The sequence below is a fragment of the Elgaria multicarinata genome, chromosome 11 (assembly GCF_023053635.1).
Source record: "Elgaria multicarinata webbii isolate HBS135686 ecotype San Diego chromosome 11, rElgMul1.1.pri, whole genome shotgun sequence".
Lineage (NCBI taxonomy): Eukaryota > Metazoa > Chordata > Lepidosauria > Squamata > Anguidae > Elgaria > Elgaria multicarinata.
The window spans coordinates 2,845,129-2,862,088 of NC_086181.1; the positions used below are offsets into that span (position 1 = coordinate 2,845,129).

Consider the following 16,960-nt stretch of genomic DNA (forward strand, 5'->3'; position numbering starts at 1 on the left):
TTAACAATAGCAACAACAAAATTACTCTCCCCACTTGCCCTAAATTATTACTTCTAAAATGAAGAAAATGTAAGGTTCATTCAGTTCTGATATCCAGAACAAATTCCTGGGCTCAGAATTCTTTAATTCTAAGAAGTTACAGTAAAAATATAGTCAACCCTGCAAGTCTGAAGTTGCTCACTCCTGTCCCCTACCAATCCGTGGAATATCTTCCCATAGATTCTATCACTTGCTTTAAGTAAGGATCACACAGTTCTTGTTTTTATGCCTAGGCTCTTCCAAAAGGCTTGTGAAGCAATAGCAAGGTGGAAGGTGCTTCTGAACATGTGTAGAGTGCATTTCTATCACCATTTCCATTTGGATTTCATAGAGTATTCTCAGTTATCTAGGATTTAAAAGTAGGACTTCTAGGTGAAAGAATGTTCCTTCTGTTTATATTTGACTGCAGTTAAACATTTGATACCAGAGTGTTGAGCTTTGTAAGTAAGAGCTTTGCAAGGAAGAGCAGTTTCTGAAATTATTTTATTTATTTTTATTTATTGCATTTCTATACTGCCCAATAGCTGAAGCTCTCTGGGCAGTTCACAAAAATTAAAACCATCAAATACAATTCACTGTATAAACCAAACCACAATATCCATTTTTACATACATAAATATAACTCAATCCTCAAAAAATGGATACAAGCACAGAAACTATACAGAATTGCAGATAATTATTAGGACTACTTATAACTCATTTCTTCCTAGTCAATCAGCAAGGTTCTTAAGCTACAATAAGTGGGTATGATAAACACCTCTTGTGTTTATTATAGAATAATATAAAGCTGGTCCAATCTGATAGTGCATTCCTGTACATGTTTTCTTGGAAATAAGTTGTTGTTGTTATTATTATTATTATTTGTATCCCACCTTTTGGCCAATACAGTATTTTGGCAAAATACAATTTCCACTATGCTCAATGAGATTTACTCCCAAATAGGGCTGTAAACTGATTAATGATCTCCCCATTATTATTATTATTATTATTATTATTATTTATTGCATTTTTATACCGCCCAATAGCCGAAGCTCCCTATTGTTGCATATGCAACTGCTCGGAGGTCTACAAACAGCCTTCCATGCAAACGTTAGACTCAAAAGCACAGCTTTGTTCTCTCAAACTTACAAAGAGGTGATCTGTTAGCAGAACACAGAGAAATCTCTTCCCCAAAGAAGTTATTACAGCTACTCTCATTAACATTCTGATTTCAGTAAACCTTAATTTGAGCTAGGACCCTTAATTTTCACTTAAAACACACCCCAGCCAGGAATAAAGAGTGCCACTGAGCAAATGCAAAGTAACTTTCCACATCTCTGAGAAACTACAGCCCACCACATAGAGAACCAGCTTGGATCTAGGATTTCTCAATTTAAAAGTTAATAATTGCCTAAGGAGAAGGGAAGGTCCCATCCTGGAAAAGAGATATGAACACATTTGCCTCACCCATAAGTAATCACAAACAGCACCTCCCCCCAAATCATGGATCAGCAGGCTTGGCTTCCAGATGAGAGGGCATAGCATCCACACCAGGTTCTTCACATCAGTCCCCAGAGATTAGCAATTACCTTGTAGCAAGGAGCAGCACTGTGGCTTCTCTTTTGCTCAGGGCAGGCAGGTATCTTGCCCGGGGGGGCACGCTTTCGCAGACAGGTGCAGCAGAAGACCACCCCCACAGCTCTCCTCCAGTGCAAGCCCCAGGGCTCCTGCATGTTGCAGTCCAAAAGCAAGAGCCTCCAGGTCACCTCCTTTAACTGAGCATCCCCATTGGTTAGAACAACTGCTCCAGCACTGTTTTCCACCTTACTCCAAAGTGACTCAGCCCGTAGCTACGTAGAAGGCTCTTTCCACCTCCCCCAGTCTGCCGAAGTCCCATACGCTTCACGCTTGGCTAAGATGACAGGACTGGATGTTTGAAATAGTGACAACTACAGAGGATCCATCCGACCCAGCTCACTCTGTACCACTCCTGACTCCTTAAATGCACACCCCATTTTGTCCCTGTGGCACAAACTTGACATGAAGGACCATCAAGACAGATGCAGCAATAACTACTGTGCTGCATACGGGTGGAATCCGTCTAGTTCTCCTTATGGAGCAGAAGTGATTCAGAGATGCTGAGTGACTCGAAAGCCACACGGTGCCAAGCTATTTCTGTCCCTCTAGAGATGGAAGGAGGCAGGCAGGGCCAAGTCAGGACAGCCACGGACAACAGACCAAGAGTGGTGGGTGGAAGGGGGAGGACTTCCTTACCATCCAGGCTGTTCAAGAGACATCCAGCCGTTTGTAAAGAGATACTCATTGCTCCAGTAGTTAAACCTAGAAGGCCACCTGAGGTCACTTAAGTACATGGGAGATACGCTCCAACAAACCACATTGTGGTTAGGGAAGGGTTAACAAATCTCTCCCATCTCTCACCCAAACTAGGCCTTGGCGGATAAACTTTTAACAAGGGGAACTCGCCAGCTTTATCCAGGGACGTGTATATATATATATATATATATATATATATATATATATTATAGCTCCATCAAAAAAAGCAGCTGCATTTCTCTCTCAGCTTTTATTTGGGGGCGGGGCAACCACAGGGAAGGAGATGATCCTTGAGTGGTGACGCACATTTGCCTCCCAAAATCTGTGCATGGTACAGCCTTGATTAAGACAGCCCCAGCTTAGCTAACTATGGGTGCAATTCTATGCATGTTTAAACAGAAAAAAGTCCTTCAACTCCCAATTGTAAGCCTTTTTTTTTTTTTGGTCTAAGCATGCATAGGATTGCACCCCAAGCCAAACAAACTAAGTTTGGGAAATGTAGAAATGGAATGTATCCCTCTTAGCAGCAGCAAAAAGAAAAAGGGGAAGGAGAGGAGATTACAGGACTTGCTGTGGGACCCTAACCCAAAACAAAACAATTGCAAAATGGCTTCCCTGACCTTACGCGACTTTCTGCCCTCACTTCTGCAATAGAAGAGCTGCATCTAGTAGCTAGACTGAGCATATTCATATCTGCATTGCCACAACTTATGATACATCTTGTTTTATGCAGCCGTGCACTGAAAAACATGCGAACGAAGGCTGCAATTGCAAAAATGTTTATGAGGATGTAAATACTTCTGAACTCTGGAACTTTCTTGTGGGTAAACATTTATTGTCATATTTTTAGGCTGCTTTTCCTCCAAAAGACTTTCAAAGCTGCTAATAATATAAAACCGTAAGAAAAATATGATTAATAAAACATACAAATAAAAAATAATTACCTGAGAGCAGAAAACCAACATTAAATTGTGAAATTACAACAATAAGCAAAGAGTACCTGGCCCTTGTCTATATGACGTGATTGCTCCTCATTGAATATAAACCTGAATTTTCGTAGATTCAAATCTACGCAAAGAGCGTCACACTGCAGCATCAACAAAGATTTATCTCCTGAATTTTTTTGGTACTGCAGTTATTAATGCGCACATGTGCACATACGAGGCTATGGATTATAGACGAGCCAAGCTATATAGGAGGAAAAGCGAGTGGGGAAAGGAACAAGGCAGCAGAGGAGGATGCGAGCGGGGGACTGAACAGGTCTCCTGTCTCTCGCTGCCCATTCCCCCTTTTTTTTCATTTTAAAAGCTCCATCTTAATTCAACATGAAAACGGCTGGAAGGAATGAGGCAGCCAAAGGATGCGATAGGTGGGAAATCAGCCAATCACTTTGTCCTGCCGTGAAAGTTATGCCCAGGTCAAAATGTGATTTAACTCCCCCAGGGACACATAACTATGATGCGGTGCAAACTCGGATGTTGATTCAAAAGTCGTGATAAATTGCAAATGCGAATATGTGCATTATCACGTTAAAAAAACAGTGCTACGGCAAATGGATGGCTGCACCATGTGTCCAGAAACGCAAATTTGCGCATTTACGTCGGGGTAAAGAAGCCATACAGACATCCCCCGGAGATCAATTCTACATCCTGAGCCAAACCCCAGTTCTTCTGTCTCCCAGCCACAGTCCCTCAGGAATTGGAGTATTCCTACACTATGAAAATGGCAAGCTCCAGTTTTACAGCGCAGAGAACATGGTGAAAATCTGCACCATCAGAGGTAACTTTCAGAAGATGCTGTATCCCTTCTTCTGCCCTGGATTGGCATTCTCTGAAAGGATTATTACCCTCGTTCAATATATAGTTAGAAGAAAGAACAAATGGAGAGTTATTTTTCTTTGAGGGGAGAAAGCCTTGGACATCCCCTTGTAGAAAAATAGGGTATAAATGTATTAAATACCCGCTGAGGGTATTTTCTAGATTGTCAGGAAATAAATTGAATTATTAATAACAATAAGCATGGCAATAGCAACTTCGGCTTAACATACCAGTGTTGTCATAGGGGTTTGTGTTGTCATAAGGGCTTCAGAACTTAATGTTTGAAGCACTTTACTGAAGTACTTAATTATTATTATTATTATTATTATTATTATTATTATTATTATTTATATAGCACCATCAATGTACATGGTGCTGTACATTAAGGAATGTCTATACTTGAGGAAGCACTATATAAATCAGGGTGGGCAACATAGAATCATAGAATAGCAGAGTTGGAAGGGGAATACAAGGCCATCGAGTCCAACCCTCTGCTCAATGCAGGAATCCACCCTAAAGCATCCCTGACAGATGGTTGTCCAGCTGCCTCTTGAAGGCCTCTAGTGTGGGAGAGCCCACAACCTCCCTAGGTACTGCTCTAACAGTCAGGAAGTTTTTCCTGATGTCCAGCCGGAATCTGGCTTCCTTTAACTTGCGCCCATTATTCCGTGTCCTGCACTCTGGGAGGATCGAGAAGAGATCCTGGCCCTCCTCTGTGTGACAACCTTTCAAGTATTTGAAGAGTGCTATCATGTCTCCCCTCAATCTTCTCTTATCTGGGCTAAACATGCCCAGTTCTTTCAGTCTCTCTTCATAGGGCTTTGTTTCCAGACATGATCAGCCTGGTTGCCCTCCTCTGAACACGCCCCAGCTTGTCTGTGTCCTTCTTGAATTGTGGAGCCCAGAACTGGACGCAATACTCTAGATGAGGCCTAACTAGGGCCGAATAGAGAGGAACCAGTACCTCACGTGATTTGGAAGCTATACTTCTATTAATGCAGCCCAAAATAGCATTTGCCTTTCTTGCAGCCATATCGCACTGTTGGCTCATATTCAGCTTGCGATCTACAACAATTCCAAGATCCTTCTCGTTTGTAGTATTGCTGAGCCAAGTGTCCCCCATCTTGTAACTGTCCCTTTGGTTTCTATTTCCTAGATGTAGAACTTGGCATTCATCCCTATTAAATTAAATTCCATGTTGGACTCCCATGGAACTTTTCTGTTGTTTGAATGGTGGTAAATCTAGGAGTGTAAAGTTTACATGTCATTGCACATGGTCACTTCTGTTGGTTTCGTATTACCGGTGCAGAGCAGTCCTAAACATGTTTACTGCTAGGTCCCACTGTATTCAGTGTAGTTTAACTACAGCTTACAGTGCTACCTAATCAAAAGAAGTTGACCAATTTACTGAGTCCAACTAGATTTTCTCCCAGGCAAGTATGTACAGGATTGGAATCTGAGAGAGGATGTCAACACGCCCCCTCCCCCACAGGAGTGTTTGTTTTAGCGGAGGGGGTCCCGGTGGTGCTTATCGGGAGAGGTGGCGGAATAATGTCCGTTTGCCAGCGGACCGGGAGGGTGGGAAGTTCGTGAAGGATGGGCGAGGGAAGGGTCCTGACAGGAGAGGGGGTGTTATTTGAGGAGCCTCCTCTGAGCCTCCTGAAATGGCTGGCGGGTGCGGGAGGCGTTTCTCCTGCGGCGTTTGATGAGGAAATGGAAGCTGCATTTCCCACACGGAAGGGCCAGGGGGCGCCAGAACACGCGGTGGGCGGGGAAGCAGGGAAGTGAAAAAACGGTTTAGACGCCCTCTTCACGTGATCCAGGAAGACGGGCTGAGGGCTCGCATCATGGCCGCCGCCGCCGTCAGACAAAACCGGAAGTACCTTCGCCTGCACGTGACGTCGCAGGCAACGGAAATCCGTCTCCCTTCTCGACGTCGCGGCCGGGCTGAGTGAATGCTGGATAATAATAAGGACCTGGGGAGGGACTGACTGAAAGGTGGCGCGATGAGCGACGGGTCTGGGGAGCCGGCCGCGGAGGCCCCGCCCACTACCGGAAGGGGGGTCCGAATCATGGTGGAATACTGGTGAGAGAAAGCAGGAGGAGGAGGAGGACGGCGGTTTTAGCGGGAGGTGACCACGCCCACTTTCTCCGCAGGCCGCGCCCACCAAGTCGAAAGCCCCGCCTTTTCTTCCTGTACCCGCGACGGTTCCTTTGAGGCGCTGCCCATGTGGGGGGGGGGGGGTCTTCGCATTTCCCATTGGCCCTTCCTTTCCTCCCTTGGCTCCGCCCATTTTGGAATTAGATCCCCTCACGTTTAATCTATCTATCAATCATATTTATACCCCGATCCTCAGTCAAAAAAGGCTCTCGGAGCGGCTTACACTTAGCAAAAAAGACAGTCCCTGCCCTCAGGCTTACAGTCCAATAAAGACATGACACACAAGGAACAGGAGGCCAGGAGGGAAGAGGAAAAGAGAGAGAGAGAAACTAAGTGGACTGGGAACAGCGCTGATGGGATTGTCCTGCTCCTGAAGGAGGGGAGTCCAACTGGAGCAGGCCCTGATGTTTCTTCTGCCTGCTCCTGTCCCCTTGCGCTTCCTTCTTCCCTAGGCCTTCCTCCGAGTTGTGCGTTTACACGGTTTCCTTTTTATGTTTGCTTCGTTTCTGCTCCTAGTAGGATGGGCTTGTTTTCATTCGTTCATTGGTGCAGTGCTTTATAGAGCAAAAACTAAAAAGGAAGGACCCTGCCCCAAGCAGTTTACAAAGCAAAACTTAGTAGCCAAGGGGTTTGGTTTCCCCACCCCAGTAACTATTGAGATGTGTTTTTTATTCTGAAGTCCCTGAGAGTCAGCCGGCTTAGAAACCAAGGGCTGGTGCTTGGCAGAGTGATGTGTGAAGTCAGGCATAGGTCAGAGTATAGTGGAGTTGAATAGAATTTGAAGGAACTAAGAACTGTGAACAACAATAAACATTTTCTTTATTTTCCTACCATAAAACCACGTGTCAGTTTGGCTGTGTCTCCTGCTCCATTAGTTCATAAATAAACACATTGCATTAAACCTTCAGCCTGCTATATTCTCAGAAAAGCCTTTTCCAAATCTCCTGACCTTTTTCCTCTGCTATAAAGGAAAGGTTATACTTTTCTTTTTACCCCTTCCTCCGGAATTTAAGTGGTGCTGCTTAGCCTGAGGGAGGTGTGCGCGTCAAAGTCTTGTGCGTGAGGTGGCGGCGTCGCAGCTTCCCTCATGTGTTGTGGTAGCAAATTCTTTAGTTGTAGCTATGTGGTATGTGAAGGAGAACTCCCTTTTATCTGACCTGAATCTTCCATCACTCAGCTTCATTGGATGATCCCTGGTTCTAGTATCTATGTCTAATATTCGGCAAAAGGCAGGATAGAAATAAATATAATAATATATACATGAAACATAATATCTACAGTGCATTAAAGTGCCACCAAAATGCCAATGACACCCAGCTCTATTGCTCTTTGTCACCAAGGAAGTGGTTGAAACCCTTGTTGCCTGGGTTTAAGAGTAGGCTGGGTGGAGGTGAACAAGTTGAGGTTAAATCCTGACAAGATGGAGGTAGTGTTGGTCAGTAGAAAGCCTGACTCGGGGATTGTGATTCAACCTGTTCTGGAAGGGCCTATGCTCGACCTGAAAGATTAGCTTAGGGGTACTCCTTGATCCTGTGCTGTCCCTGGATCTTCAGGTGGCGGTGGTGACCATGAGTGTGTTTGCACAATTATGCTTGGTGCACTAGCTGTGACCCTTCCTGAACTGGTCTGACTTAGCAACAGTTATCCATGCATTGGTTACATCACATTTAGACTATTGCAATGTGCTCTATGTGAGGCTGTCCTTGAAGAGTGTCCAGTAGCTTCAACTGGGGCAAAATGTGGCAGCTAGGCTTCTAACTGATGCATGTTAAAACACTTGTCCTGGAACACTTGCGCTGGTTGCCAATTGCTTTCTGGGCATAATTCAAGGTGTTAGTCTTAACCCTAAGTGGCTTTAGGACCTGGCTATCTAAGGGAGTGTCTATTTCGCTATGAAGCTGCCCGAGTATTAAGATCTTCAGGTGAGGCCCTTCTGTGGGCACCATTATTTATTTATTTATTACATTTATATACTGCCCCATAGCCGAAGCTCTCTGGGTGGTTTACAAAAGTTAAAAACAGTGAACATTAAAAACAAATATACAAAAATTTAAAAGCATGAAAACATCAATATCATTTAAAACAACTATTCAGTTATAAAAACTCAGCATATGTTGTTAGCTGCCTGGGAGAAGAGAATTTCTCCTGTGTTGCCCCCAAATAATGGAATGTGCTCCCTCAAGAATCTATATATATAAAACGCTTAGGTATGTTTCCGTAAAGGCTTCAGCTGATACAGGCTGCTAAGCAACAGTAACAACGTGTAACGTCAGCTGGTACAGGTTGCTAAGCCCCTTGCCCGACTCCTCCGGGCTTTCCAAGGTAATCCTACCCCTCTTCACTCCCCACTCCCACGGAGGGGGCAGCGCCACAGTCCGGAGCATGAGCGAGGCACGGCCGGGGCCCTTGGTGGCCGAGTGGGAGGCCGCTCACCTGCGAGCCCCGGCCCCAGCCTAATCTCATGCGAGTTGGGCGGGCGGCCCAAGGCTGACAGGAACCCCAGGGAGAGGGGGACACCTGCTCCCCCTCCCCCCGACCTTCCTGCTCCCCAGGTCTGCCAGACGGCGCTGTATCAGCGGCCTCCAAGCACTTTAAGATATGCTACAACAGTGTATGTTATACTGGGTACAGCTAGTTAGATAAATTAGGGAGTAAATATCCATCTCTTTAATTTAGCTGTTTAAATAGCACAGTTTTTAACATTTTAATCTTTTTATTACTCTTTGTTTTAAAGTTTAATTGTTTTTAATTGTTGTATACCGCCTTGATGGCTTTTTAGCAGATAAGGTGGCAGATAAATAAATAAAAAGTAAAAAATATAAAATATTATATGAGAGGAAGAAAAATGTCTCTCTCTTGATCTTGGTCATTTACCCTGAGATTTTACTACTTCCTTTAGAGAAAGTAGAAAAACTGATCAGACCGGATAACCATACTTTATTCAGCACTGTCCTGTTGTGGAGGGATGCTTGCTGTTTGCGTGCAGCCACTGATCCTACGGCATGGGGCCTGTGCCAAACTGCACGTTTGTGCCTCCTTTAAATGCCAACCTTGTATGAACAGACAAACCAGTTCAGTACTGCATTTAAACAAACGAACAAAAAAGGAAATAATCACAAACAAACATTAAAAGCTTTATCTCCGCTAGTCCCCAATGAAATTCACAAATTCTTCCTTAAGTCGATGTCACCTTCATTTTCTGTTTGACACTCTGACCAAATTTCTTTTCCCAGCAAGCCTTGTGGCTTTGAGTCTGCCTACCTAGAGCTGGCAAGTGCAGTAAAAGAAGAATATCCTGACGTGGAGATTGAATCCCGGCTTGGAGGGACAGGTACAGTACCTGAGACATTTCCATGCTAGTCGTAACAGCATCTAGAAAACCTCATAGTGTGATGAAATAAACCTTGCTCAATATTGCTGATGTTAACATGGGGATTGTGAAACATGCTGTTTATCAGGCGTGGGGAAATGCCAGCTTGTGGGTTGGACGTGGCCCACAGAGCCTTTAGATCTGGCCTATTGACTCCCCTCCTCAGCACAAAGTTTCTACATGGCAATTGGATTGAGACTAAAAGCTCCCATTCATGCAAATGGGACCTTTTTATCCCTAAGCCGAATTGCTATAGGGTGGTAGTTGGGGAAGGAAGAGCTAACCCTGCTCTCTCTAAAGGCTGTTCCCCGTTGTGAACTGCCCTCTGGTGGCAACTAGCCTCCCACTTGCAAGATGGGGGTGGGAAGGGGAGAGAGAGAACAAGGGGGCAGAGTAATAGGGGAGAAAGAACATGAGTGGCCTCATTGCCAGCTCTAGTCCCTGAGAGATTCTGTCTCTGCAGGAACGCAGCCCTCCACGTGAAAGAGGCTCACCATCTCTGTTGTATATGGAAAAGCCTTACAAGTAAACCAGTTCTGTAGGAATGCTTTGGTTCTGTTAGTACTGTTGCATTCCCGTTGGTGGAGGCAGCAGGCCTAATTTGACTGGATCTGCCTTCTGATGGTGGTTTTCAAACGTTCTAACTTGAGGAAGCTTTTTCTATACAGACCTGCCAAGGGACCCGCTGCATGCCTCCTATGGCTCCACTGGGTGTTGTAGAGGGTTTGAGGGAAGTGCATTTGGAGTTCACACAAAGCTCTGGCGAAGCCCCTTGAGCGCCACTTATCTGAGCGTTCATGTTGGAACCCTCTCAGCACTTCCCCGGGCTTGCTCAGTAGCAGTGAACACTGCACTGCCTTTCAGATAACGTTGTTCCCCCTTACTTGAGGAAACCCTGCTAAGAGTCTGGGGAACTCCAGGGTCCCAAGGAACATAGAATGAAAACCCCTGGCCTAGGACCTCCCTCCAGCTGCTGCTGGAGTTCAGAGTTCTGAAGCTAGGAAGCCTGGGCGGAAGGGAGATGGTTTGCCTTCTCTTCTGCCATGTGGCTTAGCTCACTTCTGAGTGTATAGTCTGCACCTTCTTGCTTTTCAGGGCCACCAAGGCTAGCGTCAAGGGTAGGCATGGTTAGGTATCTGCTGAGGGTCAACGTGGGCCTCAACACCTCAACGTGGGCCCACTGACAAGAGCCTGCTCAGGTTGTTCCTTCTCACCATTGCAACCTCCTTGTTCATCCTGGCCAGACAATGGTGGTGGTGAGGAGGAGGAGGAGCAGGAGATGGCACTGCCTACTTGCCCACTGGTTGTTTTCCTGTCAAGTAAGTGGTAGCAATGATGAGAAACAGGCTGAGGAGCAATAGCAGCTGGTGGCAATGGTGGGGAAAAGGTAGGCTTCTTGAGGGAGGGAGGGAGGGGGGCCACTGAGAGTATCGTGCCCAGGGCCCTCCAAAACCTGGTCTGGCTCTGAGGGCCACACAGCAAGGTGCAATTGGTCTTTGCTTTGTGGAATCTTGTAACCTGGACTGCATGGCTTGATATCTGGGCAAGGGGGCCCTGATCGGGGAGGGAAGGATGAATTCTGCCGAGGTATATTGGCTGTTACTGTGACTAGACTTTTTTTTCTGAATAAATACAATTTTTATTATCTTAAGTTGAGATAATTATATGACTTTTGTTTTTTGTTTAATATTTTATTTTTGGTGGTTCTGGTTATTATTATTATTATTATTATTATTATTATTATTATTTATATAGCGCCATCAATGTACATGGTGCTGTACAGAGTAAAACAATAAAATAGCAAAACCCTGCCGCATAGGCTTACATTCTAACAAAATCATAATAAAACAATAAGAAGGGGAAGAGAATGCACCAAACAGGCACAGGGTAGAGTAAAAGTAACAGTATAAAAGTCAGAACAAAATCAAGTTTTACTTGATTTTACATAAGTCAGGTATTACAACATTCATATATACACATATATCTGTACATTCCATATAAATTCAGATACAAATTACAAGTTTCTGCCCGGATTGGAAGTTAATTCCCCCCCTATCCACTCCAAATGTCTGTATATAACAACGGGAGTGTCCTCCCCTCTTCTTCGTTCACAAAGTCAATATACTTCGTCCAGACCCTCACAAATTTATCTTCGCATAATTGTCCACACACTTTCCTCATTTTTCCTGTCATTTTTTCTAAAAGGGCAATCTGCTACACCTTTTGATACCATTTATCAATATGAAGCCCTTTGCCATCCTTCCAGTGCTTGGCAATCAGCCAAGTAGAAGGTGGCCTACTAAATCCTTGTCCATCCAATCCTTTATATAGATTTAACAATGCCAGGTGAGAGGATGGATGAACCCATTGTCCAGTTATTGAGCTAATCTCCTGGAACGCTTTGTTCCAGAAAGTATTAACCTGTGGGCATGACCACCACATATATGTCCCAACTCCCGAACAGCCTCTCCAACATTCTGGAGATGCCCTTGGGTTAATCATTGATACTTTCCTTGATGTTAGATGCCATCTAAGTATCCATTTTAACATTAGTTCCCTGTTTTTACATGATATTGTATTAAATGGCCTGATCTAGGAAATCGAATTGAGGAAAAAGTTTGGGATGCTTTGTGGGATAGATGCCCATTTAATACTGTGACTAAACTTGATGAGATCAGGATTCTTCTAGTGTTAATGTTTCTCTTCATGGCACTTTGTGTTTCTTCTTTCAGGTACTTTTGAAATAGAGATAAATGGGCAGCTGGTCTTCTCCAAACTCGAGAATGGAGGATTTCCGTATGAGAAAGATGTGAGTATTTCCTTCCCCCTCTCCCCCCGCAGTACTTTGAGTCAGCCATCTGGGAGCGAGCGTTTGAGTCCATGGGTAACAGTCACTCTGTGGTAATCCCGTGCCCGGGATGCCAGCAATTACCCTTTCCTCAGAAGTCTCTCATTACCCAAGGATTTTTTTTGTGGTCCAAAATGGAGGCAAGCTGTATCTCGTCAGCCTGGTCCAAGTTAAGAGAGGCTCCTCCTTCTGCTTTTCTCCTTCTAACCTTTAAAATGTTTTTAATGGTAACCTTGATGATTTTTTTCTTTATCGGAGGGCAGATTTTGCCTGAACATTTGCCAAGAGTTTGAGTTTTATAAATGGGGTGGTTACAAGAGTTTGAGTGCCATAACCACTTAAAAGCCAGATTAGTTAAATTTAAATAACTTTGCATATTACCAAAACAGGGCCCTCTTTGAGATAAATTCTGATGTAATAAGAACAACTTCTCATTAGTTAGAAAGTAAGACATCTTTCATGCCTTTTTGAAAAAAAAATATATTACCCCAATACCCCAGAAGTAAAATAGCTTTTAAAAAATAACATAAATGTGATCTTAACTCACAAGTAAAATTAAGCCCGCCATTTAATTATTTATAGTTGATTGGTCTAGTGCTAAAGCGTGCAACTTTTGTTACAAATTACTCAACTTTCTAGAGTTGTGGGGAAGGAAGGAAGCTGTGGGAGAGTGTTTTTTAAAATCTTTTTTTGATTTACTCTTGTATGTGCTTACATTTTTTTGTTACCCTTGTCATTCCAAAGCCTAGACGGATCCTTAGGCAGTATCAGGAGAACTCACACTTCTTGTTTTCTCTCTTCTCCTCGTCCAGCTTATTGAAGCCATCCGGAAGGCGTGCAATGGGGAGCCACTTGAGAAGATCACCAAGAGCCGACCGCCTTGTGTCATCCTTTAGTCTCTCTCTCCGGTCTCTGTCTTTCAATCCCCCACCTGCCACCCCTTAATTCTAGCCATCCTTGCCTCCACCTGACTCCAGGTTTAATTACCTTGCTAAGTGGGGATTCAAGAGGGATGACAAGACAATTTGAGTTGCCTTTCTGCAAAGAGCCTTCTAAGCAAGAACTTGAGCCACTTCATGGAAGTAAGGAGAACAGGGCACTTGCTACATACATTCAGTCAGTCAACCTTTCTCCAGAAGGTGAATCCACTCCAGAGACTAGCATGGATTTTAATTTGACTCCTGCATTTCTCTGTCCTCATCTGTCCTCACAAGAGTGATGCCTTATTTCCTCCCCCATCTCTTTTCAGAGTTGGTGTCTTTGGTGTTTCATTCTGGGACTTCAGCTATTACTTTCTTCTCCTACCCCCTGACACTTCTTTTACCAGGAGCCAGAATAAGCTAGCCCTTAGTATGAGGTCTGAACTGTTGGAGTAATGCTTGTTAAAAAGGCTGGACACCATCCCTGAGTAGATAGAATTGATACTACGGAGGAAGTTCTGAAGGACCACACACCCCTCCAACCTACTCTTGGGGACCAGTATTCTTAAACTAGTGCTCCAGAGTAGAGAACTCTCACTGTCCAAATAATGTGAGTGAAAATTTCCCACAGCAACACTGCAGGTATATTTCCCATCCATGTCCCAAATGCGGCTTGAAGTGTAACTTCAATGAAGGTCTTTAATTTTTCATTGTTCCGGCCTTGTTTTGCAGGTTATTGTCACAGCAGCTGTAGGGGCAGGAAAAGGCACCAGCAAAGGCCAGGACTTTCAAGGGACCATCCCTTAAGGCAACTTTCCCCAACCTGCTGCCTTCCAGATATTTTGGACAACTCCTCCCAGGATTCCTGACTATTGGCTATGCTGAAGTCCACAATGTCTGGAAGGCACCAGGTTGGCGAAGGCTGTCAGACCAGACCAGAATGTTTAGGCAAAGGAGAGGATGGAGCTTAACACAAAGCTTTTTCCAGGCCTGTTAGCAATCCAACAGTCAGACATTGGGACTTCTGTGCTCCATAAAATGCCCTTACCATTTTTTAAAGACCTGCATGAAACCTAGAGCAGTTCAGAATAGGCCAGTGATTTAGGAAGAACGTTATTCTTCAAAGCCATTTTGTTGATGATAACATGTGATGCATATCTAAACTGCAGGTACTTAAGCCATATCTTTCTGAATTGTAGACATTATCCAGCCAAACACTAAGCATTTTAAAGTCCCATTGATTTAAAGAGTAAAGTATGTGCTTAATTTTTCCAGGGCAATTATGGAACTTCAAGTGTTTAAGGTTTAATTCAGGCTGGATTGCATGCACGCATCCTTTAAAAGTAACAACTGCGCTCTTTAGGATATCATCCTTAGACTGAACAGCAGACCCACCTCTCTTCCTTTCTGTTACATTAGTAGAGCCTTCCCCATGTGTTGGACTTCAAACTCCATCACCCAGATCCAGCAGGCATTTGGAGGGCACCAGGTTGGTGAAGGCTGACGTGACCTCGCTGTGCTGTTACATTTCTGCATGTCACACATTTTGTTTTACTAGAGGGGAAAGGGGGGGGGGAGAGAGGAGACAAGGGAGGGGTGGCTGTGTAATGACAGTCCTACATAATACATTGCATCTAGTTAAAAGCTGACATGCTTAATTCTTCTTTTATGCCTCCACCGTTTCAAAACATGTGGGCTTTATCATCATTTTCACTTCTTTATCTGTCAGTTGGTGACTCTGACACATCTGCCACAGTTGAAGTGCTAAAAGAAAGTCTTAAGTGCTGCTGCTAACTGGTACGGAGACGCGGGCCCCTTGCAGGAGCTGGAAGTTGGGAGTCAGAGCCAATAGTGCTCCTACTCCCCATTGTCTTACTTTATGTGTTGGCAACGTTGATGAATCCACTTGGTTAATTCAGTTTGTATAAAGAAGGAAGAAGTTCGATTGTTGTGGTTAATTGTGTATGAGTGCCTGGGGTGATGAGGGTGGAGAGTCCACTAGGGAAGCTGTTCACTTAATACTGTGTGGAAGTAGCTGGGAGGATTGGGGGGGGGTGTTATTTCAGATGTCAGGGAGGGGCTGCTGGACAGGAGTCTCAGCAAAGTTTAAAGGCCAGCTCTTGGATATGTTCAAGACTTTTTTTAAAAAAAAACAACACCCAACACGCCCCCCCCCCCCCCGGTGTACATTTTAAGAACGTGTGTGTTTATATCCATCAGAAACACAGGACAGTCACCTGTACCCACTGGCCTGCCTGCTCCCAGCTGCTTAAGCTTTGGCGCGCGCACATACAGCTAGTAAGTCTGTTTAATTGTTCTGTTAGAGATTGTTCACTGTATTGAGCCATTGAGAAGGCAAGGTGCTCCTGAAGAGTAACCCAAAATTAATGTAGGGCATGTGCCCTTCTGGACATCCGTTGCAAAGGGTGGGACCTCTAGAACAGGGCCACAACCCTCGCAGCAGCAGTTCCAAATGACACCTAGATACGCACCCTAACAGTGAGTTTCCATCCCCCCACCCCACCCCCCAGCTGTCACGTTGATGGGACAGCTGTTTCTCTAGAACCCAATCTGTCTTGGCAGCAGCCAACAATTTCCTCTACTGGGTGACTAGTAGGATAGCAGGCCACATCAACACCTTTCTCCTAAAAATATGTGAGATCCCATTCTCAGTAATGGCAGAGCCGCGATGCCCCTGCCCCTGCCCTCTACTTGGATGGGGACTCCTCTGAAGTATCCCAGTCCCAGCGCAGCACCTTGACCCCAAAGATGAGGGGAGAAAGCAGGGGTGAAGCAAAAGAGAATGAAGGCACACATACGGTCTTCATCATGCTTTGGGGTAGCCCCAAGGCCCGGGGCATTCTCAGCACTGTCAGGCACCACAACCTCTTCCATGGTTCTCCAAGCAATTGCAGAAGAGCAGCTACTCCTACACCCTGCAACAGTGCAAGACAAGCTCCACGTGCTCAAGAAGGATGGTTCGGCAGTGGTTAGAGTAGCCATGCTGCTGCGGGCCACGTTTCCATGCAGGTGTGGTGGGAGCATGCAGCGTGGTTAGTGGGAAGCGCCATGGTCTGCCTAACCACCCTTCCCCAAGTTGCATCTGAACAGGGCCCGCCTCTTGTTTTGAGAGGGAGGAAGAAAAAAACCACAGCAACACTTCTTTTTTTACATCTTGAGGAAAAAGTGTTCAGTTCCACCTAGTAGACCCTTTGACAGATATTCATCTTTTTATTCGTGTAAAATATTTAATTTCTGAGCTATGAAACAGGCAAGCTATCTTTTTTAAAAAACTAAAAAGATACGGAAGCAAAAGGCAGGACACTGAGGTTTTTGGAAGTATTTAAATTCTAGCATCACAGTACATTTTAAAGTATAATTTCCATGTTTTACATACTTCATGATTCCAAAAATTCACCACTTTTGTTCCATGCCACGAAGTTCTAAAGGACACCAGGGTTGAATCAAAACCTGAGACAGAAAATCCAAGTA

The 16,960-nt window shown here is 44.6% G+C and overlaps 2 protein-coding genes across 2 annotated transcripts in view; one reads left to right on the forward strand and one right to left on the reverse strand.

Annotated features, from left to right (window-relative positions):
* The window catches only part of ERBB2 (erb-b2 receptor tyrosine kinase 2), a 278,816-nt gene that overhangs the window by 181,325 nt on the left and 80,531 nt on the right, over positions 1–16,960 (reverse strand). The gene's annotated exons all lie outside the window — the stretch shown is intronic.
* MIEN1 (migration and invasion enhancer 1) lies at positions 6,054–15,411 on the forward strand. Its single transcript, XM_063138467.1, has 4 exons — positions 6,054–6,255; positions 9,564–9,661; positions 12,433–12,509; positions 13,361–15,411. The coding sequence occupies exons 1-4, from the start codon at positions 6,176–6,178 to the stop codon at positions 13,442–13,444; spliced, it is 339 nt and encodes a 112-aa protein (XP_062994537.1). The 5' UTR covers positions 6,054–6,175; the 3' UTR covers positions 13,445–15,411.

Excerpts from the sequence above, each read along its gene's own strand:
- MIEN1 (XM_063138467.1), top strand. The coding sequence starts at position 6,176 with ATGAGCGACGGGTCTGGGGAGCCGGCCGCGGAGGCCCCGCCCACTACC. Across the intron at positions 6,256-9,563 it reads CGAATCATGGTGGAATACTG|CAAGCCTTGTGGCTTTGAGT; the intron begins GTGAGAGAAAGC and ends TTCTTTTCCCAG. Across the intron at positions 9,662-12,432 it reads ATCCCGGCTTGGAGGGACAG|GTACTTTTGAAATAGAGATA; the intron begins GTACAGTACCTG and ends TTCTTCTTTCAG.